General features: G+C 32.6%; 1 protein-coding gene across 2 annotated transcripts in view; it reads right to left on the bottom strand.

Annotated features, from left to right (window-relative positions):
* The window catches only part of LOC123014125 (heterogeneous nuclear ribonucleoprotein L), a 79,418-nt gene that overhangs the window by 13,785 nt on the left and 38,168 nt on the right, over positions 1-27,465 (bottom strand). The window contains exons 1-2 of one of the 2 annotated variants that reach the window (XM_044413031.1): positions 19,136-19,201; positions 9,513-9,587 (exon numbers count right to left, since the gene is read on the bottom strand). Coding sequence is in view for 1 of the 2 variants with exons in the window: in XM_044413030.1 (XP_044268965.1) it covers positions 9,513-9,587 (75 nt within the window). In the remaining variant the exon portion in view is untranslated. Of the gene's footprint in view, positions 1-9,512; positions 9,588-19,135; positions 19,202-27,465 lie in introns of those variants that run through there. The other variant, XM_044413030.1, reaches the window with a different exon arrangement.

The following is a 27,465-nucleotide window of genomic DNA, read 5'->3' as shown; positions in this document are numbered from 1 at the left end:
TTAAAAATGAAGTTCCATTAATATTACTTGGCTCTTTACGTTCCCTGCAAGTTTCGTTGAATAATTAATTAAAATAAAGAGAAACACGTCTCAGAATCGGCTCGACGGTACATTTGTCAAAACGAAACGAAACGGTGTCGGTGGTTTGGCAATGACAAAAATGACACAGAAATGCGTGTCAAAGTTTCCGGTACCTACGAAATGAGAACGAGGTAAATTGAATTCTTATGTGGAACTTATTGGAGCAAGTAGAAAATTCATAGTAGTTCCGACTTATGATTTTAAATCGTGAATATTAAAACTTGAATTTTTACATTTGCCGGCACAGTTGCAATTATTAATTCCGAGCAGAAATATTGAATAGAACAAACTACATATTTAAATATCATGCACATGTTGCAAGCGATAAAAAAGTAGATTTACACAAAACGTGGCGCGACTATTGATATTTCCGATAAAACAGTATTCTACATTTGCACTTACAATTTCTGGGAAAAACAGCATATGAACATGCTAAAATTTTTAATTTTCGTATATACTTGTACAGTGTTTTTCTTTTGGTTTTTCTCTTTTGTCCAATGTATTTCACTATTGCTCAAAACTATTTCCCGCCTACAACGCAAATTGATTTTATTTATAATAATAATAATTCATATAAATTAAAGTAATATAAAAAATGTGATCGTATTTTCAGAACGAAATTTGGTTTTGTGTTTGAGTTATGCGATTTTTTTTGTCAAAGTAGCAATTTATGTGAAAAAAATTTTTTGAAAAAATTAAATATAAAGCAGAAAGTTGTAATCCTTAGAGGATAGCTTTTATGAGAAAAATGATTTTATAGTGGGTTGGCATTTAAAAAAATATTTTTTTTTGTAGATCTCAAAAACAAAAGAAAATTTCGAAAATTTTTATTCTTGTTAAATCATCACATTTTTATAGTACTTTATCACTCATCAATTAGTTTTAAAAAAAAATTAATAGTTTAAGCAGTTTGGTTCCATACTTTTTATTCACCTGGTACTTATATTCTAAACAGAATAAAAACAAATTTCCATTTCTAAAACATCCTTTGTTCATTATACTTTCTCAAGTAGTTTCAGGAAGTATTTTCTTTACAAAATGTAACATTTTTCCAAGTTGTGTCGTCCTACTTATACATCGAAGAGTAAGTAATACTGTGTTATATTTCTTACAAAAAAGATGCCTAAAAAAATCTCTCATTGATTTACTTTATTTCTTCCAAATTTCCCAGAATATTTCTTAAAATATAATGGTGAATAGCCATGAATAACAAAAGAGGAATTAATTCAAGTATGAAAACATGGAAAATTTTCGGACGCAAAATTATTCTCAAACATACAAACACAAACAAAAATATCTCAACTAAATTAGTATTCCACAGACATTACAACTGACAAAATTATTTAGACCTTATTCTGAACCCGCAATCTGTCTCTTTATAATAAAAAAACCTCCTGTAAAAGCAGCGGTCACCTCTTAGTTATAAAAAGCACATTATTTCCACTCTCGCTCGTATTTCGTTGTAAGAACAAGGGTACCAAAGCCGCGACTCGAAAAAACATAAACAAAAAAATAATCAATGTTGGCACCGAAGAAACTCATTAAGTTGTCAAAACGTTTGAAAAAAACGCCATTCCAAATTCTTTCACAGAAAAACAAGGATTCACCTTTTTACGATGGGATTAAGCGTTTTATTGCTGTTTTCTTGTTGACTTTACATTTTTGCTATCATAAATGCAGGAATATTGAAGTATCCAAATGTGCAAATACACTCATTCACTCGACAGAAATTAAATTTTAAATGTTAGCTTCACCAGAAAATATTCTAGAGAATTGTTAGAAAAACTGCCTCTTTTATTTTCATGTTTGCCTTTCAAGATTTTGCCAACAATGAACGAGTAATCCGTATTCTTTACTCATTCGTTTGACAAAAGAGCGCAACACGAAAAAGGTGTTTTTAAGCTTTTGAGAAAATACACGTCAACATGTGAACGTTCTGCAACAGGACGAGTAAAATCCTGCTTGCTTTGCAAATTCACCGAGAGGATCCATTGTGTGGATCGACTGACGTTGCATTAGCCAGATACTTGATGGTGCTACGGTAACGCGGTTAGTATGTTCTGTACCATGATTAATGGTCTTTTGTAGTACGCTCTATTCCGCGGTCTGGCAGCCATATTGCAATAAACTACCCATTCCACCCTTACCCCACCCAATAAAGTGTTCTTTACATAATCGGACCTCCGACCTTAATTAACAGTTTGATTTACCGAATGTCGGATAAGTGGTTTAGTAATAACGACATTCAGACGATTATTTTCCTGGAGCCGCTTAAGAACCGTTAGGAAATTAAATGTAAACGAAACTTTAACTAATTTCAGACAAGAAATTCGTTATCTGCATCAGTTTAGCACGAAATTGAAAAATTACGTAAATAACTCCGGCAAAATTATCTTCTTGAATTAACTTTCCACTGAGATTATAAACGCAATAGCTTTCACCACAAATCATCACAGAATTGAAAGCAAAGAGTCAATACAGTTAGTTAAAAAAATAAATTTCGGAAATTACCGAACATGCAAACATAAAACAATTTGACACATTGTTTAAATTAGAAAATTTTCTGTAATAAATGAACTTCGTATAATGTTTCATTGAATACTCTTTGAAAAAATAAACAAACTACTCTTCAAGTCAATTTAAAATATTCCACCTTGGTGATATATTAAAAATTTTAATTAAAACTCGAAAGGTGTTCAATATTAAACATTTTATACACCCACGAACACCATCACATCCTCAAAATCCTGAAACTGTCGTGACTCAAGCTGAAAACTACAGATTTCAGGATTAAATGATGCATTTCACAGCTTTGTCAATGACTCATCTTTTGGCAGCAAATCACCACTTCAGTCATCAATTATGTACTATGCACGAGCATTAAAAATAGAAAAAGTGTGTTTACAGTCTTTAACAATGAAGATAAACCCATTTTCACAATGGGAATAAATAGTCTTTTTTATTCGCATGAATGCAGTTTTTGTGATTTGAAAGTCGCAAAGCTTCCTGGTTTTAAATAGCTCGTAATAGAACAACTTCCGTATTCTTCCAACGTCTTTCTTTCCATTTCAGACAATTCATGGATTTCAAGAATATCCAAGTCTTTTCACATTTAGAAATTTAGCCAAAGTTACAACCACATAATTGTATTACTTGAAATCCCAAAACTTTAATCAAGTCAGAATTTTTAATAAAAGCGTTTTTTATGTCGAGACACCGCCGCAATAATGTTAGCAAGATGAAACGATTAAATGTTAAACCAGAGGTAAAAAAATTGATCTACAAAAAACAATAAAATTTCCCCTCTGATTGGTGAATTAAGCTTGAATCGGTTGAGTTATATCCCACAGAGATACATCTAAATCATCAAACTGCATTTTCACACTGTTTAAAAATAAAGATCATAAATATGTTTTTGATCCGCGTTAAAGTTATCCCTCTTCAACTCTTCTTCCAGGAACAAATCCGTTGGGATCATTAATATTGGAAAGGAAGCGAACACCTCCCTAATCAATCTTGAGTTTAACACTCGACTTCTCGCATTCCTTATATCAAATATTAAATTGGAAAAAGCTCCGAGCGATGCAGCAATTTTCATGCATTATAAATGCAATATTGTTTTTCTGCATTTTAATTACCAAAGTCTTTTCTGGTCTAATCATGTTACCCACAGGCCGGCACTTAACTTCGTTATGAAGAAGCGGCGTGGTTTCCGCAACGAAATAGAAACCCTAATGAGAATGAATGCCTTTTTTAATTAGGTTTTCTAACAAAGTTCCCAAAAAGTCATCAGTTACGCAATGAGAATTGCGTTATTTGCATTTTTTCACCCAGTAAAGTATAGATATTCGATAAATTTAGTGACCCAATTACGAAAGTAAAAATTGATTCTATGGAATCGTCATGCTTTAACAGCTTTAATTAAAATATGTAAATTTGATACACGAAATCGAATAAAGCGCCAAATTACAACTGCTTGGCAAAGAGCACGAGCAATTCCCTCGAAAAGAGCAGGAAGTAGTTGAGTGGTTGAATATATAGGGAACGAGTAAAAGACCCAAATAGGTGCTTCACTCGAAACATACCTAACAAGAAAATAAACCTCAATAAAAGCTTCCGACAAAATTAACCTCAAGCTTACTTCCCAATAAGAATTATTCCAAAAATAACACTTCCAACGCCCTCAAGCGCAACTAGAAGCTTTCCTTATGTAATAACTCTATTTATAAATCGCCTCTTCTAGTCTATTTGTTTAACGTGTACTCTCATAATTGTAAATACGCATTCTGCGTACGCCACTGCTTTTAAATTCCTTCAACTACAACTGGCATAAAATGTAACCTCTGAAAATTTTACCGACTTTTCACGTATTAACACCAGCAAGTGTTACCAGTTTATTCGGCGATATCAAATACTCATGTTCTGGTTTTGATATTAATTTATGAAATTACATAGGGACTCGCCCCTGTATGCCAATTTCTCCTAATGGCCTTTGAAAATATCAAAATGCAAAAGGGTGGAAAACACGAGCTTTCTACTTATTGATCGATCAGTTGGATACTATTTACTATCCCAATAAAACCTCACCTATAAACACACGCTTAAATTGGTAAACCTCCATATATTTTTTTAATAGTTAGGGAAGGATTACGGCAATACGAATACGAGGAAAGAGAAACAAATCAATGTATTATTGCCAAGTGAATGCGCTAAATCGTATACTTACAAAACCGCTGCAAAGCTGACATTAATAATGATCAATGAAAAGAAATTAAGCACGCAAAAAGGCAAATTTAATTTGAAAATAGTGAGAAATGCCCAAAAGTAAGCTGCTCAACGTTGGAATTGATCTGCACTAAAAAGTACAACAAAGGAATAAAGAAGTCTATGATTTGGATTCAATTTGTCTGATTAAAAGTCTTTTACGATAAGAATATACAATACATTACAGGAGAAAAACGCATTTATCCCTGAAGCAATATACAAGGTATATAATAAACAGAATAAGATTGTATAAACAAGCGACGAAAACAATGTATATATTTTATCTCTAGTAAATATCTCCCATTTAATACTGCAAACACTATCCGTTTTATGTCATATTTAAAATATAATAAAAATATACTAATAATACCTCGAACTTCAATCCTGTTAAAAAATTTCTTAAATATAATAATCACCTGTTTTACAGAACAGCACTCCAAAGTATGAACTTCTTTTTTTTACACCACATCACGGAAACCTGCTTTAGCTTATCCTTAAACAGGTAATACAATCAAGTATGACAGGTTTTTCTTTTTAGAGATGCAAATAGCCGAAGCAGATCAATTTTCCAACTTAGATTTCATCGTGTTGTTTTGTACCCGTTAATCGAAAACAACTGCCAAGGATACGTCAAACCTTTAAAACGTCGCAATTAGTCGAACAGTTTTGATTTTCCTGGCATAGTTTTGTCTGACGTCAGTCTAGTCCTGAATTCCGACCCATCACTCAAAGTAGCATTCCTGTCAGCAGAATTTTATCTCTTCGAAGTAGCCGAGCAAAAGAAAAGGCAATCGCCAAAGTTTCCGAATTTTCTTTCTATTAAGCTTTTTTTCGATTGCTTCCTTCCGCAGTGACATTTTTTTTCTCGTTCTTTAAATAGTCTCTTACTCTTGATCGATCGCTGTATTCGATCTCCATCAAGTCTGTACCGAGCTTTTGGATTCCTTAAAACTAGCAACTTTAACTCCTCTATGATTTCCTAGTTCCGAGACAAATTTGAGGTAGATTTTGTGTGAAACGTGACCTTTGAGGTGACCCATTCACATTTAATTTAGATTTAAGCATTTTTTGACGAAAAGGTTTATTAACGCTGTCAGCACTGTCTTCGCTTCTTAAATTTGTCAATGTCAAATTGGGTGATAAATGCTGAAAAGGTACATCGATGCCTGTTAGCCAATCACCGATGACAAATAATCAATTTTCTTTCGATAAATCTGAGCTCGTAAAAGAATAACAGCGTTACACTCTTCGATTTGATTGACGTGAAAACCCGAACGAGTTAGTAAACTCGACAGACAATTAACGTTGTTATCATTTAGAAGACACGCAATTTGAAAATAAGGAAGCTTCAGGTCAAAAACTTATAGGTAATGATGCATGTGTGAAATATATACCCCATTATATTTTGTTGACAGCTTTAATTTTGATAGATTAGACGAGAAATTGAATGGAAGAGGTTATGAAAATGTCTCAATTATTTACCTAATACATACTGAAAATTTTTATAGCAATTGATTTTAAAACCGTGCAAAGAGACTCAAGGCTCTTATAAAAATTAAAAATTTTAAGCGGTAAAAAACCATTAATCATCCGTTTCAGTGCTCATATCAGCCATTAAAAAATTCGATAACGTACACTTGTCCAAATAATCATTTTATTGTAACAACATCCATTAACAAAATATCATTTGTTGGCATAAATCATGACAGAGGTAAAAGGTGGTTAGAATCATAAATACGGTTGATGGAACTTCCCGGTGAAAGAATTGGCAAAATTTCACGCTAATATTTTTCCAAACACGAAATTGTGCATTCGTTGACAACTCGTGGGTGTAAAGATGCACCGCAGAAAAATTCCACAATAAGACACAACAACTCTTGCCAACTTTCATTATAACTGACAAGTACAGCTAATTAACGGTTGTTCTGTATATAAAACACATCTTAATGATGATGAAAAAATTCGTTTTTTCGGGAAGCAACAGATTTAGTGCAAGAATGCAACAGAAAATAATTTTAACTCGTTGCATGAGTGAGTCAGCCGCTTTGAACTTGAGCCAATGCTTTCGGTTAATGGTTTGTGTACCAACATCAGACAGCTTGGACAAAAGCTCAGCCAGCCCTCATCGCTCATTCTCCAAGAAGGACTAGGAAATTATTAATCAAACTTAATATTATCTCCCTCCAAGTGCAAGACATAAAAATTCCAAGTGCACCGAACTTCATCGATTTTGTGATTTAAAGCTCATTAATAAAGGCACAATTGCTACAACTAACACGACAATCTACATGACAATAGTCGTGTACTTGACAACTCCAAATGACTCCCCTTCTCGACTAAATTTCCACCATTTGCGACTAGCTTTCATTTCCCGATAGAAACAAACAGTATCAAATAACACAACTAATATCCGAGAAGAATATTTTATTTCTAGTAACTTCCCAAACTGAATTACCGTTGTAAAAAAAATTAGATTTCCAAAACAAGGTTAGCAATCTCCTTCCTGCGGTTCTACATTTCAAATCAAACCCTCCTTGCCTGAAATTCAATTTTATTCAATTTTTTCAACCTTCATTACTCCTCTATTATTATTAACGCCTTTTCAACATAGACAATCATAATTTAATTGTGTATGTCAAACATTCGAACCGTACTTTTTTCGTGTTGAACTCAGATAACAACCTTTAGAATGAAACAAATGATTAATTACAATGAAATCCGATGTTCTGGATTCTGGGCATTGTAACGAGCTCATCTCACGTAATCGTAAACAATAGCAAAGTTATGATTGATTGAAAGTCACCCATTGCAAACACACGACCATCCAAAAGAAAGAAAATTTCAAGAATGTTAATTAATACGAAAAAATTACGTCACTGACAGATTATAACAGTCAATCAATATCTACGTAATGAAGTTTCTCAAAGAGAAAAGCGCTAAGACAAAAAAGGGTATTCATTTTAACTTTCACCGAGCCAGAGACCCTATAAGTAACGATCTGGTTTGCTCATTTTTTAGTTTGTTATTCAAAACTTTTCAATTTTCTCAATAATGAAATTTATTTTTATTAGACTTTGGCTCATTATTACGTTGTACATATAGGGGTGAGCCTTAACTTATACGCATAAACTTAGACAATGAAAGGTTATGATCAATAATAAGTAAAAAAAGAATAATAAGTTAAATAAATAACTATTATTCGACGAGTTTGAGTGTAAATCGGACAGATTATTACACCGAGTGGGTTATTAAACCACGAGTGTAACGAGTGGTTTATCATCCACGAGGTGGAATAAAGCGTCCGATTTACACTCAAACGAGTTGAATACAACATTTTATTCTTCGAAATAGAGTCAATAAGACTTAAACTTGCTTCAAATCTGTTAAAAATAATCTGACGTATTGAGAAATGCCAAACAGTTGTCAAAACTTCCTAACACGGGAGGACAACCGTAAATTTTGACAGTGTCGAAGAATAAAACTTTTTTATTTTTGTCGACATTGGTGTCATCAGCGCAAATTATCTAAAATTTTAAAGTCTAATAGTTTTAATTTTAACACGGTATATTCCGGTAACCTGAGACACTTTTATTAGAATTTTTTCTCACTATTAGTTATTATGTGGCATAACCTATCATTCCCTAAAATTATGCGTATAAGTTAAGACTCACCTATTTCTCTAAAAAATAAATTACCAAAAATATAAGATAGTTTCAAATGTTGTCTTTGGAGATCATAATTTTATAATATTTTAAGAAAAGCTATAAAAATGTTAAAACAAAGCAGTATTTATTTGTTTATTAGATTAGATATTAGATTATTAGATATTAGATTTGTAAAAGTAGATTTGCCTAAAACCTTGAGCGTAGTTATTATGTCGAAAAAATGATTTTTGTGACAAAAAACTGTCTCTTCATAACTAAACTTAATTTAATAATCTAAGAAAAACTTAATTGCTACTGTGCTTGCAGCTAATCATTTGATTTCTATCGTAACTGCAGCCTAATCATCTCAACAAAGACTCATAAAAGGGATTGGATTATCTATTAACGAGTTTAAAGCTGTTGAGTAATTCCCTTAATTTCAACCAAACTTATGCCCTCGCAAGGGTATCAAAAATGAAGAATCTAACTCAAGACACAAATTATTTGATTAAATAACTGCCCAAAGTTCAATCAGTCCGGATTAATTAAAATTGATAAATTATAAAACTCGTAAGTGTTGCTATTATTTTGTCGTAATAAATCTTACAAAGTTAAAAAGTAAAAAAGCTTTGAGTGAGGTTTTTAAACAAAAAAGTTTCTTGTCAAATTAAGTTATTATAGAAACATTATCGACGTTAATTATATACAAGATTGTTATTTATAATCGTTAAAAGTTAACATTTACTATTTGATTTATTATCCGAGTAGCCGCTATTCAAAAATACTTTAGAAAGACCGGAAGGCCATCAAAATAGCCATTACGAAAGCAAATAAACTAACTTTTTGACAGTGTATAGGTAGGTAGGTACGTGTCATAAGTTTAAATGGTCGACAGTTACAAAAAGTTTCCACTTTTATTGATGTCATATTAAATGTGACACAAAGTTATAAAGAATCTCTCTCTATAAGCTACAACAGATAATTTTGTTCAAACAAAAAATTGCTTTAATTAATAAAACTTACTGTAAGGTTGAGGTCGAGATCCATAATGTGGCTCCTGCAGTAAAGGCTGCGGTCTACCATTTGTGTTTTCTTTCACTGAAATAAAAAAACAAAAATTAATATTTGAATAAAACATTGAATAGAACATTCCCAGACGTGTACATCTTAGCTTTTCCCACTGCAATTTTCTAAAGATCCAACCCTTCAACGCAAAGTACGCATTCAACGTCGCGAAAAATGTGTTAGCAGTTAGACAAGAACGAGGACGCCTTTTGTTAAATATTAACAAATTCCTGTCTTCAGTACATGAATTTAAAAATAAAAAAAATTTCATAAAAATATGAATGTATTTTTTTCAAATACTAAGATATAAAAAAAATTAAACGCTTGCAATTTTCAGGCGAATGCCGCTGACCGTGATCGCAGTAGCATAGTAGCCAGAAACTAAAATAAAATTGCCGTTTCACGGTATGCAACTGCAAAGTAATTATAAATAGGACATTTTATTAGTGTTACGAAAGCACACAGTAGAAATTAATCACTGCTGTCTAGTCATTTGCAGCTAATTATTATTCCTCCAAAATAATTAATTTTGGCCGTTTTAAAAAAGATATTTAAAGAAGACAATTATACTTACTCCACACAGTGGTATTTTAAAACACAAATCGTTTGCTGAAATCTCTTTGCTGTAAAAATTCTCTGAGATAAAGCTCTATCGACGACACTGAAGAGATCTACAGCGACCATTATCCCACTTAAAATAAGCGTATTACACGACATAATCTACAAAATGCGTCATTAGCACTACTTTGTAAACGAATAGAGTACTTCTTTTCAATTCAAGCGGCGCTCCGTTTTGTGAAGTTCGTTGTTAACGCAATGCCCGACAAGAAAGAGAGTTTTCGCCAACTGAACGGTCATTATCAAAACGCATTAGAGGCGGTACAAAGGCACATTAAATGTTACTTTCTCTCAAATCCATTGTTTCAAAGCTTTACTTATTAAGACGATGTGGAGAAACTTTAGAAAACCAAAAAAAAGGTAAAGAATATTTGTAATTATTAAAAAAAATATTTATAATTTTGTTTTTCCACACTTTACTATTTACTGATATATGAAAGATGACAGTCGAAGAGCAAAATAGCTTTTTCATTTATTATTCATGTTGATTAAACTTTCATTTTTGAAGCTACCTGTATAAATCGTCCTGCAAGCATTTTCCACAATGTTCCTTTTTATTGTTCGGATAATGGCTCTTAAATCACTATTTTCCCCTCTTATTTAGCCTAGACTTGACAACGTTTCTGGTGGTTCAGAAAAGATCAATCTCTCGTAATCCATTTAATCACTATCAACGTCAGATTAACGATAAAATTTGCTTTATTCAACACATTACAAATTCAACTTAATAACGTGACAACAAACAAGATTAATTTAAACCGTCACACTTTAAACGATTTATATCCAACATCACGTAGAGAAAACTTAATTTTAATTTCACTATAATTTATGACAATAACACAACCAAAAATAGATTATTTTTATTATTTATTACTATTATTATTATTTTTAATATTATTATGCACTAGTGAGGTATTACAAAGCCCTCTCATAGAAGAAAAGAAACGTAACAAGAAAACTGGTTAAACAAAACATTATAATAAAATGTTTAAAAAATTAACTTTCTGTCATATATTCAGAAAAGAATAGATGGCTTGTATAACTGTTAAACATATCTACTACCGAATGAAAAAATTACGAGAAAAGTTCTGAGATTAAAATACGATTTTTACATAATTTGCAAATTCTAGAGTCCGGAAACGCAAAATTTACATGGTGAGAGATAAATTTGCAGCTCACAAAACACGTCTGCATTATTTAAAGCCAATCTCTTTTTTGTTAAATATTACAGAACCCACGAGATTTTTTTTTCACTCATATCGGACGGTATTCCTCAACACATTAAAAACAAAATACTTAAAATTTACTCTTTTCAAATCATTTTCGACTTCAATTATCACAAGAGAAGGAAATTCGTTCGCGGGTTCAATTTACAACCGACCATAAAGATTTTCATTCATTATGAAATCAGGCCGAAAGCGACGAAAACGAAATGATGTAATTACCGTAGCCAAAATAAATGTTCAAAGGAAATGTAATGGGTAAACACACATGAGCTCGTTACATTTAAAATCACATGATCAAACCAGAATAGTACTTTGACGGCATATTCCAAGTTGCCTCGTTTAAAACTTCTATAGCCCCCAAATGCAGCAAAGTTGTCATTTCAATATAATTAAACGAGGTATTTTCTAAAGTTTGCGTAGCGGGAACAACTTTCCGACGCTTTCAAAAGTCGCTGTTAACTAATCTTCGTTTAATTGCATGTGGCCAATCCCTAAACTCTGCTGATACAAAACGTTCAAGAAAAATAACTCAAACTGAAAAGCAAACGCGACTGAATCAACAGTTGAGCCTACCGTCTCCAACTTGATACTCGGAAGAATTTAGTGATGAATAGTCGCAAAAACTTTTATCCAACTTTCGAAGGTATAAAGTAGAAAATATAGCCCGAGCTGAGAGCTAAAAATATCAAAATTTCCAAGAAAATTTTCACGTGCGACTTCCTCAAAAAGCCATTTAGTGATTGAAATCGAGGCCAGTCAACAGAATAAATGAATTGAAACTTTCATGGAAATAAGTCAAACCAACGCTCTATTATTTCGAATTAAAAAAAAAACTTCGTATGTTACAAAAATAAAAGCAACAAGAGATATTAAAAACAGTTATTTAGTTTCAATTAAACTTATCTGCGTTTTGGAGCAGCCAAAAAGCGTCCCGTTAAAGAAGAATTCGGGAACAATTTCTCAAAAGATCGTAAATTCATCCACTGTAAACCGTCTCCTCCCGTAAAGCTCCTTCTTTTAAAAGCAGTCAAGCGATGTAATAAACCAGAAGAGTTTCATCTCGTTCTCACGTCTTGTGTAATAGAACGCCATGAGACGGCCCCTGTTTCGCGATAAGAAGACAATCATGTGTCGGCGCTCCGATATCTTTAAAGAGATTCGTGCTTTAGAACCCGACTCTCTTGCACTGGCGCATCCACCAAAATGTCGTCCATATTAAACAAATGCTTTAATCACCGACGAATGCGTCCTTTCACAGGTAAATTATTTAGAGGTCTTTCCCGGATCCTCTGAATAATGACTGCTTTTCCTAGCGAAGCAATGTTCAGATTAATCTGCTTTGGCAAATATCGACATTAACATTTACGGGCTATCATTGTTCGGCGAAATTCCGCTGATATTAGTTAAATTAAAGCCGAGAAAACATAAAACTAAAATAGTGGGCCGACAAACCTGTCGAAACTGATGATTTGCCCAAGAGAAATGAGGTAAATTAACGAAAATTAAACGTAAAATTACACCATTTCATCAGATGTTTAATGAAGCTAAAGTACACCCTCTGCATAGAAATACATAATATTTCACTCTGAAAATAAAATTGCCGAGTTTTAGTAAACTAAAACCTACAAAAAAATGAAAAAAAATATCATGGGATAGTATGGGTTAATAATAAGTACATTTTCTTGTTTTTGTTCCAATGAATGCTTGTGGTTGGTGATGTACTGATCTTGTAGTTATTTTTAGTTTTTCTTTGTTAGAAACCGTACAAATTATGTCATATGAGCTATTTAAATTAAATTTATCTTTTTCTAGATCTTACAATTTTTCTAAGTACAAATAACTAGTCCCCTCATTACTTCATGCTGTAGCTAATGCGTTGCAGACCAAAACTAAACTTTATTACTCAATAAAAAAGATATATCGCCTTTCACTCAAAATATGCTTTAAAATATTGATAACGCAGTAATATTTCCTCGTCTCTAGAAAATTTATAAGCTAGGCTATCACCATTTACATTTTTCAAGACAAAAAATAAATCTTTACTGGATTGAAATTTTATTTGAACAGATTCAATTTTGCACAAGAACATAGGTGTGTAATTAAATGAACAACTTCAAATGTAGTTATAGTGCAGAGCATATTTATAAGATTTTTGCATAAATAATAAGTGCACAGTTAAAATTAGATATGCATAATTCAAATTTATTTATCGCTTGGACATCATCTAATCCATAACAAGAAGATTCAACAAGAAGTATTTAAGGCTTTGAAATATTTATCAAAAACCCGTGTTTCTATATAAAACACCCTTTTTAGGCTACCGATAAACAACCTTTTCCGAGCAAAACTAAACGAAAACAAGTGTCATATAAACTAGTTTACATAAACGCCGCTAAAATAAACAACATGTTAAAGCTTAACCGTTTGTGTTTTGCTGATTGATCCTTTGAGGAATATAAAACCACCGAATGTTAAATTAGTAGTCCAAACCGCTTGCTTTACTATTAGAAAAATACACTTGTACAAAACCCGTTTTGCCATGAATTCACACGATAAAAATTTCAAGATAAAAGTCTCCTCTCATCATCGGTAAACGAAGCACAATATCAAAGACATTTGCTCTTTTCTCCGAAGAGAATTGCTAACTTTAAAAAACGTCAACGTTATATATCGACTTTACGAGATCATAAGAACGATATCCAAAAAGTTAAATTGAACATTATCGGTCTTAACCGATAATGACCAAAATGAAACTCGACGTCCAAAGAAAAGAATTGTCTTTCAGGGAAGAAGTTCGATTCTCTTGGAAAAAGTTGTTGGAGCGTAACGAGTGCATGTAAAAAGCTCAGTTTTAAATTACAACTGCATCGATCCGTAAAGGCTATAGGGAACTGTTGGAATAGCTGAAATATATTTCAAAGAGACCCTTTCGTATCACTATCTTAGACAACGGACAAAATTATATGGAGAACAATACCGAAAACAGTAAATTTATAGGAGATAAACGAGCATTATAAGATTATCACTAGGTATCGAGTAGTATGTAAGACTACATCAAGACAGATAACAAACGTTGGTTCCCGATTAATTATTTATTGAAAAACGATTCAGTAAAACCACGTTACAGATTCATGTAACTTACAATAAATCATTCATTCGCACTGAATAAATTATCATTGAGGAATAGTGGTGGTTTATGATTACTCTCTAACCCTCCGATCTTCGGGAGATGTATTATTAATTGATATGGTTTCATGCTTGTAAACAAACCCTTCCAAAATCAAATCATCCGTTCTGAATTGTTACATATCTAACACAATTACGAAGAGGAAAAAGTAAGATTAATGATACGATTAAGACACTACATATTTAACAATATTATGTTTAACTTAAGTCTTAGAAATATCTTGGTTGATTTATGACTGTAGTTCCTACCTACCTATGTCCGAAAATTCTTCCTGATGCAGCTAGTCCCCTGAAATTGGCAGGCAAAAAAGACTTTTTTTCAATTATCTCAGAAACTGACAGGCATAAAACAAAAATTTCCATCTGAAGTAATTTCCTGAAACTATCAGTGATGTCAAAAATTGTATACCCTAATTAGAAAGGCAAAAGCACTAGCGTTAATCTATTTAGAAGGTATACAATTTTGATTTGAACGAAATTTGTTGAAATTTTTTGACAAATTCAGATTTATTGGTTTTCTTCAAAAAATGTTTCTTGTGTAATTTTGTTCCACGCACCGTTTTGGAGAAAAACAAGATTTTCTTAAATTGTGTACAGACCTTAATTTTGAAAAACAACCCTCGCAGTGAGTTTTCGCATATAAGGTTAAATTATCGCTTTAGCTCCTTCAGGAAGCATTTCCAGACATAGGTCCATAAGTAACAGGGTTACTTACATGTAGATATAGATCCATATAAACTTTTTATCTAGAAAACTACCTCCCAAAATCTTACGTTTTTTCCGGGCAAATATTAAATTAATAAAGATATTATTAAATTACAACAATCGATTTCTCTTTAGTTATGAATTAAAATAGCAACAGAGGTGCAAAGTTTAATCTTCGGTTATAGTCTCTATATTATCAAAAGTGACTTACTACGAAAACCAGGTCTTGAGTGCTTTGATCTTATATTCAATAATTTTGAAACAGAACATAATTAAGCACCAAAACGTTTGAGAATCCAGACAAGTTTAGAACTCTTGATCTAAACAATTGATCTCTAACTCCAAATCAAAGCAGGAAAGATAAACATGTTTCTTATGATTTATTTAATCGAAGAAAACTCTTGATACGCTCTTAACCAAATAGTAATATATTTTTTAGCCTACACAACTGTAAGTGAGATATTTCCACATTTTTGAGAGCTGTGGTATATCATTTTTATAAGGCTTCTGGCAAGTTTATTTTAATTTTGTGGGATAGGTCACTCTAATTCCAAACGCCTCAAATATGAATTAATCGAAGAACTGTCCTCGGTTAGAAAGTTTTATACAGTTTTTAGTCCAGTTTATAAACTTCACGCTGCAAAATTATTATAAAATTAAAACTATTACATTAAAGAATCATGCCCAAATATCATAAAAAAGCAGTAAGGCACATAATCAGATAAAGCTTTTTATCTAAAAACAAAATTCCTAAACAGATTTCCATTCAAACAAGCTGAAACAACATTAATTTCAATTAGTAAACTGCTGACGTTTCAGCTAGTAATAAATTACGATCCTTTTAAATTGATTTATTTTAAATAGCACCCACTTCTTCGCTTACATGTCAATCGAATCAAACTCGTACAAGAGAAAAACAAAACGAGGGGCTGTAAACCAATACGTCCCTTGAACGCACAACGAACGCAATGTAATTTACGTGAACAAAAAGAAACGTGATATTTGGATAGGAGAAACGGTCTCTCTTCTTTGGAAAACAGTTAATTAAAGCACCTGTGCTTTGGCAAGTGATTTCACACAAAAAGCGAATTTAATTTTGACGTTTCACTGCGAAACACTATGCCTATTCGCTGAACGAGTTTACGAATAGTTTTACTGAACGTAAATTTTGCAATTACTGATTAATCAAGCAAATTCCATTAACATTCGTCGCCAAGAAAATCAACACGGTGTATGTACCAGGTGAATAAAAAGTATGGAACCAAACGTTTTTTCCTTAAACTATATATTTTTCGAAAAAACTAATTGATGAGTGATAAAGTACTATAAAAATGTGATGATTTAACAAGAATAAAATTTTTCGAAATTTCTTTTTGTTGTTGTTCTACAAAAAAAAATATTTTTTTAAATGGCAACCCACTATAAAATCATTTTTCTCATAAAAGCTATACTCTAAGGATTACAACTATCTGCTTTATATTTAATTTTTTCAAAAAATTTTTTTCACATAAATTGCAATTTTGACAAAAAAAATCGCATAATTCAAACACAAAACAAAATTTCGTTCTGAAAATACAATCACATTTTTTATATTACTTTAATTTATATTATTATTTTCTGGAGGCAAATGATTAAAAATAAAACCGCTTGGTTCCATACTTTATATTCACCCTGTATGTAAATCACGAAGAATAAAGCTGCACTTTTAACACTATCTGCTACAGATTCCGTAAATCAAAAATGTACCTAGTACAAAAATGCAAGAGAATGTTTTACATGGTAAATAATATGAGTAAAATTAGAAAGTAGATAACTTACATAAAACAAACCGTACCTACTGTTTATGTAAGATGAGAATTTATGATAAATAAAAGCTGCCCATTTAAAGTCAATTAAAACCAATGTTAAAACAGGATTCTGTTATAACAATAATAAACTCAATTATCGGTATATCCAGTCGCGTTTAACAGCAAATTTGTTGTGTTAGGCTAAAACAACGTCAACACTTGTTACTTGTACCTACAGGACTGTATAAACTTGACGATAGTTATTTCAAAAATATTAAAAAGAAATTAGCATCTAATTGTACCTACCCTCTAAATTTAAATATTTACTTAAAGATTTTCTATGGAAGTAGGTAAATAAATAATAAAGAAGAAAAATTCATGAAATCTGAAGCTTTCAGACTAGAAAAACACTTAATGGTTAGAAGGGCAAGATCACTCACCGTAACTCAAAATGTAAACTAATAATTATATAGGTATGACATTCTCTGTTCCAAGAAAATAGTTTCCGGAGTTGTCAACTGAGTACATATAATAACAAAAAATATTTTCATTCAAAAAAATTAACCACCATAAAACGAATATCTTGAATAAAACACGACAAAGAAAAACATCAAAAAGAAGGCAAATTCCATTCCAAATTTAATAAGCAACGTAGAGTACCTATGAACATTTACCATGTAACTGCCTGTTAAATATGACCCGTTCCCTGTCAGTGATGGGCGTCAGCTGTGTAAGACGTCCGTTATATCGCCTTCTGCACAAGTCATCCAAAAGTTAACACCATGCATCCGAGAGGATTTCAAGAATGATCCCTCACGTCTCACTGTGTCATTGCGAAAACCTCCACGACTGCTCGAAAACATGTATTTATTTATTAAAGGTCAAAGAGAAACTTCATTGTATTTAATGGCGGGATCGGTCGAAACCAAATTGGTCCATACCTATTTATATCACTCCAACCAAGTCTCTTTCTCCACCGAATTGAAGCAGTGATAAATTAAAAGGAAATGATACATCCAAGCTCTCTATCCTGATAGAACCCTGCGAAAAATGAACCGATATTTTACGGCACTAATGGAACGGAAAATAGACACCAACGGAAGTAAAAATATCCAGACTCGAAGATTGAAAGTATAATTTTGTTTGTTCGAGTTCTCGGAGTGGAGTTCGAGAACTCTTCACTTATCGTCAGATCGATTAAGACTACTACTACAACATGTAGTTTAATTAATCTCGTAGTTTCGCAATCACGATGTCTATGCCTCTCAATAAATAAATGTAGTTCAAATTTGTTTAATAGTTAGATAATCTCACTGGGTTAATAACATTGCATTACCACAAGCACTAATAAACCTTACATGAGAATTTTAACAACTGTCATAACAAAACAATATTTACTTATATTATAAACTAATGCAAATTAATTTGCATAAATAAATGATTAACACTCAATGATGTAACTGCAATGATTTATTATTTTTTATGTAAGAAAAAAAATGTATTAATTTTACTATCATAAACTAGAATTCAAACAATTAAAATCAAAAATTGCGTCATTATCACACAAATTTCTTTCAACATTTAAACTAGAGTACAAAAGCATTAACAAGCCATACGTTCTTACTAGTCTATATAATCACGAAATTGATTCAACCCTTTCAAATTGTTTTTTATGCAGTCATAAAATGCATTTCACATGTACTCCAATGAAACCTACCCTAACTAATCGAAGAATTCCTCGCTCGAGTCCCACAATACAACAAATCTCCATTTTTTATTTGAAGTAGAGAGACATAAAATTTTGCTTTCGCCGATTTGAATGCATTGCATTTCCATAATTCCACAATTTTGCTCATGATTGACAAAAGCTCTTTCAATAAAGCTTTTAGTGCGAACGAAAACTTTGCGACTTTGCTAACAGACCACGTACTCATAATGCCTAATTCTTGGCCTTTAATGATCGATCGCCGGTGTATAAATGTTACAGATTTGCGTCAGACCAGGTCCTCCATATTGAGTATTCGAGAATAAATCCATCGTTGATATTTACAAAAATTACCTTAGTGTAGACGGTTTTTAATTTTCTTCTGGATGTCTTCAGGACTGGAAGAGTCTCCTCAGGAACCCGTTGGAGGGGATGTCGAATGGCTATCCACTGCGGCGACCTGCACACAGACAAGACAGCCACACGTGAGCCTCTTGAAACTTGTTCTTGTATCTTTAGGTCTTTTGGTGGTGATGTGCATGTTTGTCTGTATGCAGGGCGCGCAGTTGAGGCATATAGCAACGTCTGTCTGTGTTTCTGTGTCCATAGAGGAAAGATTAAGCGTAGTTTATGGATAGATATTTTAATGGAAAGATGCATGTGCATATGACGATGTCATGTCATGTGAAATCTAGAACATCGATTTTACTCGTTAAATATTTAAATATGAATTAACCAAGCTGTCCGTGTATAATTAAAAAAACTTTGCTTTTTGTAAATTAATTTTCTAATAAATATTAACAAAGTTTGAGTTGTTTATTTACACACACGCTCTAAAGCAAGCTGATTTCACAACGACAAGCATCATTAACAATGCAAAATAAGAGTGTTTTAAGCTAAATTTTCGGAAGTTGGATACACGAAGTTGCTAAAGCATGCATAACATCGGAGAATCAATGGAAACCATATTAGTAAGTATGTCGTGAACGATATTTGTGTTGATGTGGTTTGACTGAGAGATTGTTAGATAAGCACCCTGACGCTTGTTTCAAATAAGTATAGAGCTATTCATGTTTGTAGTTATGTGCAGGTATAGTACGAACGAAAATTTAAATGACTTTTTTCGACAAATCAACTAATAGTACTTGAAAGAGATAAAATCTCAAATTTAAAAGACTTCATGCAAGTTGAATGTATTGGTTCAAAAAACATCAATTGTTCGTAAAAAACGTTACACTTTTTAATCACTATTCAACAGTAAACGACACGAGTATGTATATATATATATATTTTTTAATGTTTAAACAAACACGTTAAACCCTCTTTCATCATCTAAATAAAAAAAAAGAAAATAAATTTGCACGTCCTATAATGGAGACGTTATATTTTCCTTCGTCTACTTTTCCTTTTTTATTTAGTATATTTTATGTAACAATTTAGTGCAAATTTTACTTTCTATTTTTTCACTAAAACGTATCATAGACGTATCGACCTAAAATGCGTCATTGTGCCGTAATAGTAGAAGCGACAGTTCTTTCTATATTATTTTACGTAAATAATCTTTTTCGAAATTAAAAAAATCTATTATTAAACCAATTGCTATAAAATTTATTGTATTTGTTTGTCTATGAAAAATGCATCAATAAATAAAACTAAAAAAATTTCAAATAATAAAAGTTTTTATTATAAAATAGACATTTCTATACGAAATGCAGAGTATTTGCACTTAATAAAATTTTAATTAAATCAATTGAATTACTATAAAGATTTGTTCCCAAAACAAACCTAATAAAGCATTTCACATAATGTTTATATACTTTTTTCCTTTTCCTCCTGTGATTATATCTGAGATTACTTAAGTTTCTTTATTTAGTAATGTCTCTGCAATTAAAAAAGTAAAAGAAGAATTAAACACATGCTATTATTTCAATTTCGCCTAACTTCAACGAATCATTTCTCATTTTCTCCTGTCGCCACCTTTAGGGTAGGTTTTAATTAATTTAATGCGTGACAAACCGACCTTCATTTCTCAAATATATCAACAATGCAAAAAATGTAATTTAATCAACCTTCATCACTGCTTGTAATTGTAACTCTTCCTGACCCCAATTCCTATCATCAATAACAAAAAAAAAATGTGAAGAAGTAACGTAAAGTTAATCCATTCAAAACCTGGAAACTTGTTTCACAAATACCGAACAATTAAACCCTTAACTTAATTTTGTTTCATTTAGCGACAAATACCCGAAATTCAATTTAGCTTAAGCAAACTTTTCCTAATTAAAAGCCTCATATTTTAAATAACAAACAAAAATATATACCAAACGAACCGTAATTAAAATCTAATTGAAAAATCAAGTGTAGCGTTTCGAATTTCGTAATTACAAAAATTAATCACATAAAAAAACCACAATGAAATGAAAATTCCCTTTTGCAATTATCAGGTTACGCCCGAGGCCATATCTAATTACAAGTCTTAACTATCCATTCCGGTTTTGTGAATCTAATTTACTGATTATTACTGTAATCCGTGAAAACTCAGAGATAATTTCGATGATTGCGGAGTTTATGCGACCGACGCTTTCCTTCTTCTGAGTAAAGTTTGGCGAAAGCTCCGCCACATCTTCCTTATTTGCCCAACAGTTTAGTTTCAGCTAGAAACGCCACTTCCTTAATCCTGCGAGTCAGAACCCCCAAGCTCTAACAGTTTTAATTACCCTTTAATTTATACTCATATTTTACCGACGCATGGGCAATGTTAATAAGGCAGCGCAGCAGGAATTCCTACTGCGGTCTATGTGACCTATTTTTGAAACAACTTTAACGCCCGACATAGACCAATTCTTTCATATTGATGGAAAATGACAATTCCTTTGAAAAAGCTATGTTAATCTGATGAATTCTTATGCTAAAAAGGAACAACAAAAAGTAAGTATAATGAAAGCATCTCAGAGAATGTTTATAGAGGTAATTCGCAAGAAAATGGTCTATAAAATCCACAAATGTAAATCATTCCGTATAGAATAAACATAAACGGGTAAGCAATTTCTTCCTACTTTGCCCTTTCGTCGCTCTAGATAAACTTCTAAATTACTTACTAAGTTTAAAGGCCATTAGGATTATAGAGTTTGTTAACACTGAATTTAGAACTAAATAATTTATTCAAAGTTACTAGTTTTACAATGAAATTTATTAAATAAGCATCAAAAAAATTATTAAATACCTATATATTAAGACAGCAAATAACAAAAACATTCAAATTAAACCTCCAAAAATATTGACAGCCATTCTCTTATATTATCACAGTTAAGTTTTCATTTTTTAAAATAAATGTTTGTGCTTTTTTAACATCAGGTTTCAAGAGCAGAGCAATCTTTTCTATTAGCCGATATTTTTTTCAGCAATGTGATGTGATTTTTCATTTCTTTAAAAATCCTCCTATCACTTAATAAAATCAAACGTCGTACAAATTCCATTGTATACGCCGATCAGAAAAAGTACGAAATAACCATTCAGATGGTAAAACCCCAATAACATTCAAAGAAAAAGACGTAAAAAAGCTTCCATTCCACGAAATGGAAGTGAGAAATGTGTTCGCAACTTTGACCGAATTACAAATTCCTTAACCTAATCTGCAATTACGTATTGGGGCGGATAAACGACATTATCCCGAGCATCTCGACGATATTCTCCGGACAAGAAACCAAACTTTATCCCGACCAATAGAGATACTATTTAATGCTCCAATTCGCCGCCCTTGTCATGTCCGGGGGCGGCAATCTTGACTTTTTACAATTCCCAATGAGAAAACTCGCGAGACAAACAAAAAAAGGAGAAGAATAAATCATAATCATGGCGACTATTATTCGGCTGTGTTCTAATGGAAATAATATCGTACTTTGATTCAATTACCTTTTGAAAGAGTTTAAATTCCTCAAGGTGCGCTACCGCCTATTAAAACATGAAGAATCGACATTATCATCGTAATTTAAGTATAATACTTGGGAGAAATACGTTTCGAGCTCGTATCATAAATCAGGTCTAAGCAAATTTGCTACGATTACCGCCATCGCGTATATAACGTTCTTAACGGCACGTATCAAACCTAATGCCGATTTATGTAAGCATCGAGCTTTTTAGGGACACAGCCCAGCCATCCTATTAATAATTTACAGCATAACAAAAGTCGCGTATATATACGCAGCGCCCTATTAACGCTAGGAAATCGATCGTTAAGTACACTTTACACGTGGGAGTTTAACGCATTCCGATATCCACACGAGCACTTCGCCAAAACTGATTACCAACGACTTGGAGAAAGAAAAATGTTTGATCAAGAATGCGGCAATTTTCCTTGAAAATTAAATTTTAACATGTGAATATGAGCTTAAGATGAGGATCACTCCACAAAACCTCCAATTTAAAATTTAATCGTCCCAGAGTTTTCACCTGCGAATACTCTAAAATTTTCACGAGTTTTAAGCACCCTCAACTGCTAATAAATCACCAGCAATTATCCACGAAAGACTTCTCCGGTTAAAGTATACCCTCACAAAAATGAGACTGTATGGTTTACGACAGCGTCACATTTTTTGTGCTGAGAAAAATTACAACTTCCAGTTAATAAGACCAGTTTTATGTCGATTTATTATGTCATTTTTTACAATGCTACACAAGTATATGCAGAACACAGTAACAATAACGAGTGTGGAATTCGATGAAGAAGACTGCGCACGGAACGTTCCGACTATGGCTTTCTGGCATTTGAAATTTAAAAATTCTTAATGTCAAATGCGTAGCGATGCACCTTTCGCCGCAAGCAGTCATGCTCGGTAAATGAAAATTATTTTACACCCGCAAAACGACAGCTGTGAAAAGAAAACGACTCGAGGCAAAATAAACTACATATACATTTCTAAAAAAATATTTTGCCTATACAGGGATGCGCCAGAACTCGCGCCCCAGAGAAAAATGTCAAATGCCGGAGGCAATAGGTCCCCAAAAAGTGGAGTCGAAGAAGTAATTTTTGCTTGCATAAGAAAGTTATTAGACTCTTAAATCCACCAATTCCAGAAGGGCACCTCAAGGTGTGACTGAAAAATTATATCCGTTGCTAGCTTACGAAAATAATACCAATTTGGCCAGAATTTAAAAAAATTGCTGGTCTATTGTAATTTTGCGTTTGACATTTATCGTGATGTGAGTGACATAACTTGCTAGTTTCCGGTATTTTTCTCACTGAAGAGGTTGTACACAAGTATAATGAGATAGAATCGTTAATTATTATCAACAATTATCAAAAATTATTGAAACATTCTGGAAATTCCTGATGAACCGCGACTTCTCTAAAACTTCTTCACAGGTATTGTTCCTTCTCAACTTTTTCTTCGATCTGATACCGATTAACAAACCGATAAATGAATTTTAGAGCTTGAAAACTAGTGTATTATCCTTCTGAAACAAAGAAGCAAGTGAGAGTGAGAGACCAGAAAAACATGAGGTAGGTACGCAAGTTTCCTTATTTACTTTAATTAACAGGAAAATCTACTTTTTATAAGAAATTGTGCTTAAATAAAACAGGTTACTGATTTTAATATCAAAATTGTAGTGTTACTCTCGTATTTAGGCATTTTTGTCCAGTAGAAATTCTAACCTCAAAATTTCAACAATTTATTGTTGTTTTCTTCCACTCACATGAGCTTACTATAACCCCTTGGCTGTTTTTTCATTAAAAAATCCAGAAGAGTGTTGCGATGTTTGTATTTAGTACGAAAAGTTAGCATTTTTGCTAATGTTTTAATTCCGAGGGCATTTCAGCAACGCTTTTCGGTGAATTTGTGGGCTGGTCATCTGGGGAATCATGTGGTCTGTCAATAATATCAACTAATTTCAACATAACGTGACTCCCTTTCTAAAAAGTACATTTTTCTGTTAATTTTGCATTAAAGTAAATAAAGAAACTTGCGTACTTCTTCATGTTCCTTCATGTTTCTCTCACTCTCACTTGCTTCTTTGTTTCATAAGGATAATGCACAAGTTTTCAAGCTCTAAAATTCATTTATCGGTTTGTTAATCTGTATCAGATCGAAGAAAAAGTTGAGAAGGAACAATACCTGTGAAGAAGTTTTAGAGAAGTCGGTTCATCAGGAGTTTCTCGAATGTTTCAAAATAATTTTTGATAATTGTTGATAATAATTAACGATTCTGTCTCATTATACTCGTGTACAACCTCTTCAGCGAGAAAAATACCGGAAACTAGCAAGTTATGTCACCCACATCACGATAAATGTCAAACGCAAAATTACAGTAGACCAGCTATTTTTTTAAATTCTGGCCAAATTGGTATTATTTTCGTAACCTAGCAACCGATATAATTTTTCAATCACGCCTTGAAGTGCCCTTCTGGGATTGGTGGATTTAAGAGTCGAATAACTTTCTTATGCAAGCAAAAATTACTTCTTCGGCTCCACTTTTTGGCAACCTATTGCCGCCGGCATTTGACATTTTTCTCTGGGGCGCGAGTTCTGGCGCACCTGTATATGTTTTTTTATGTTAAAGCAGTAAATTTTCTTACAATAAAATAAATCCTCAGTTTTAATGTTACCTTCGGGTTTTGACCTGTAAAGTCATAAAACAATAGGAACAAAAGATCAAAATATATGATAAGAAAAAACGGCATTTTGCCCCTAATCAATAATTCATGATCATGAAATATGTATCAGTGGTCAAAAATAAAATCTTGCAGTGATTTATGTTTGTTAAAACTCATTAAGAATATTAGGATTTGCTCAAATAAGCAGCTTCTTTTATTTAAAGATTTGTTTGACCTCAAAATCAAAAAATATTTTCTGTGGTAGGATTGCAAAAGAAAAAGTACCTTTGTACCATATTGAATATCACCATCCACCCATCCATCTTTCTCCACTTACTTACTGCTTTCGAGTTTGTCACCGACTGAATGGTTTCGTGCATCGAATAACCTCATTCTCTCTTTCAAAATCTATATAACTTTCCCACAAAACTTCAAAACACTTAAGCCCTACTATACCTTACAAAGTATCAAATCTAATCATCATCATTTGTTGATTCGCTTTCAGCAGGAGTTCTAATAATCAAAGCAATTTCCTCTACAACCATCTATTTATAATCTTTTGTTAGAAAACTACGAACATACACCCTCGTAAAGCCCTCATCTCTCTGTTTCTATTCACAATTCAAATCATTTCAAATTAACCTTCTAATATTACATGAAATCAGAACGTTTGTTTCCAGACATTTGGTTTGAGCATCACAGAAGGGTCACCAGAATCCTTAATTTTCCCAGTCCTACTATATGAATCCATATTTGAAACATAATTCCACCGAGATTACTTCCGTGCCAACAGTAAAATAGATTTTACGAGTCATTCTTAAACTCGATGTCACTGCTTTTATCCAAAGAAATTTATTACGAAATAAATCAGTATTTCAACAACACATCTCTCCCCTTAATCCCATTTGCAATCATTAATACCAACACATTATAATTAACACTATACTATTGTGAATATTAGATTATTAACACTATTATCTAATCACGAGGTTAATTCTGTATTCTATGTATTAAACTTGCACGTTGACCTTTTCACGTACTTAACAAGGTTTAACGTTACTAACAGTTTCAGACATATCAGTGTTTAACAAGCAATTTATAAGAAGTCATAACTACTTTATTCTGTAAAAACTCGTACTGTACTCAATCTTTCAACAAGAATAACCACAAACTTTACATTTAGCCATTTGCATCGACCGCAATTTCTGTTTACGTCCAACCAAAACTCAGCCACAGCCATTTCTCGGTTAACCTCTTCCGGCCGTGAATCCAGACCCATTATGGTAATAAAGGCATAACCCAGACAAACATCCTTTTAATGAAAAATGCACATTTCCGATTGTTTTTGCACAAACAAACTTACTAATAAATCAAGTCTTTCAATATTAAATCCCAAAGTTTGTTCCTGTTGTCTCGAAACATTCCTGCTGGATCAATGTTGGAGGTGTTCGTGAAGCAAATCTAAGGAAACCCCAATGTGATAGAGAGGGTGTTCTCGATGCTCAATAACCTAAAATAGTAGACGCAGAACCAAGGTATCGACTTACGAACGGCTGTGGGTAACCGCATCCGCCACATTCAACGTCCTGTCCAAACGATTCACTAGAGAGTCCATTGCAGACAAGTTCATCCGAACAATGGATTGTTCTAGAACAATTTAATTAAAGCGTTTTTCCCGTTAAAAAAAAACGACTCAATCGACTCGAAAAATTCGGACTGTGACAGAACAAAAACAATTTGCGAGCAGGAAGGAAAATTTTAACGACCGCCGTTGTTCGCAGGAACTGAGATGCGATCGACAACCAGAAATGGGATTCATTACAGCAGGATGGAGCATATAGTGTGTCGACACGTCGTTAATGACGGCAATTAAATTTTACGTAGAGCAAACTTGCGTAATTATAAAGTAATTGAAAGTTTAACCCTTCGCCCGTCTTGCAATTGTTCTACCAGGAATTACAAAAATATCTGATTGATCATAGATATATAAAGAGGTACGATAGCTACCAATCATCACCCAATCATAATATTCCAACGCTCTTATAAAATAATACCAAGATTTATCTTCTTATGCCAACATTTTCTTATCAAT

This window comes from Tribolium madens, unplaced genomic scaffold (assembly GCF_015345945.1).
Source record: "Tribolium madens isolate multiple individuals breed KSU strain unplaced genomic scaffold, Tmad_KSU_1.1 Scaffold_97;HRSCAF=244;Tcas5.2_LG3a, whole genome shotgun sequence".
NCBI lineage: Eukaryota > Metazoa > Arthropoda > Insecta > Coleoptera > Tenebrionidae > Tribolium > Tribolium madens.
Note: the sequence above shows the minus strand (reverse complement) of the source record. Positions and strands in the feature narration are given on the sequence as shown.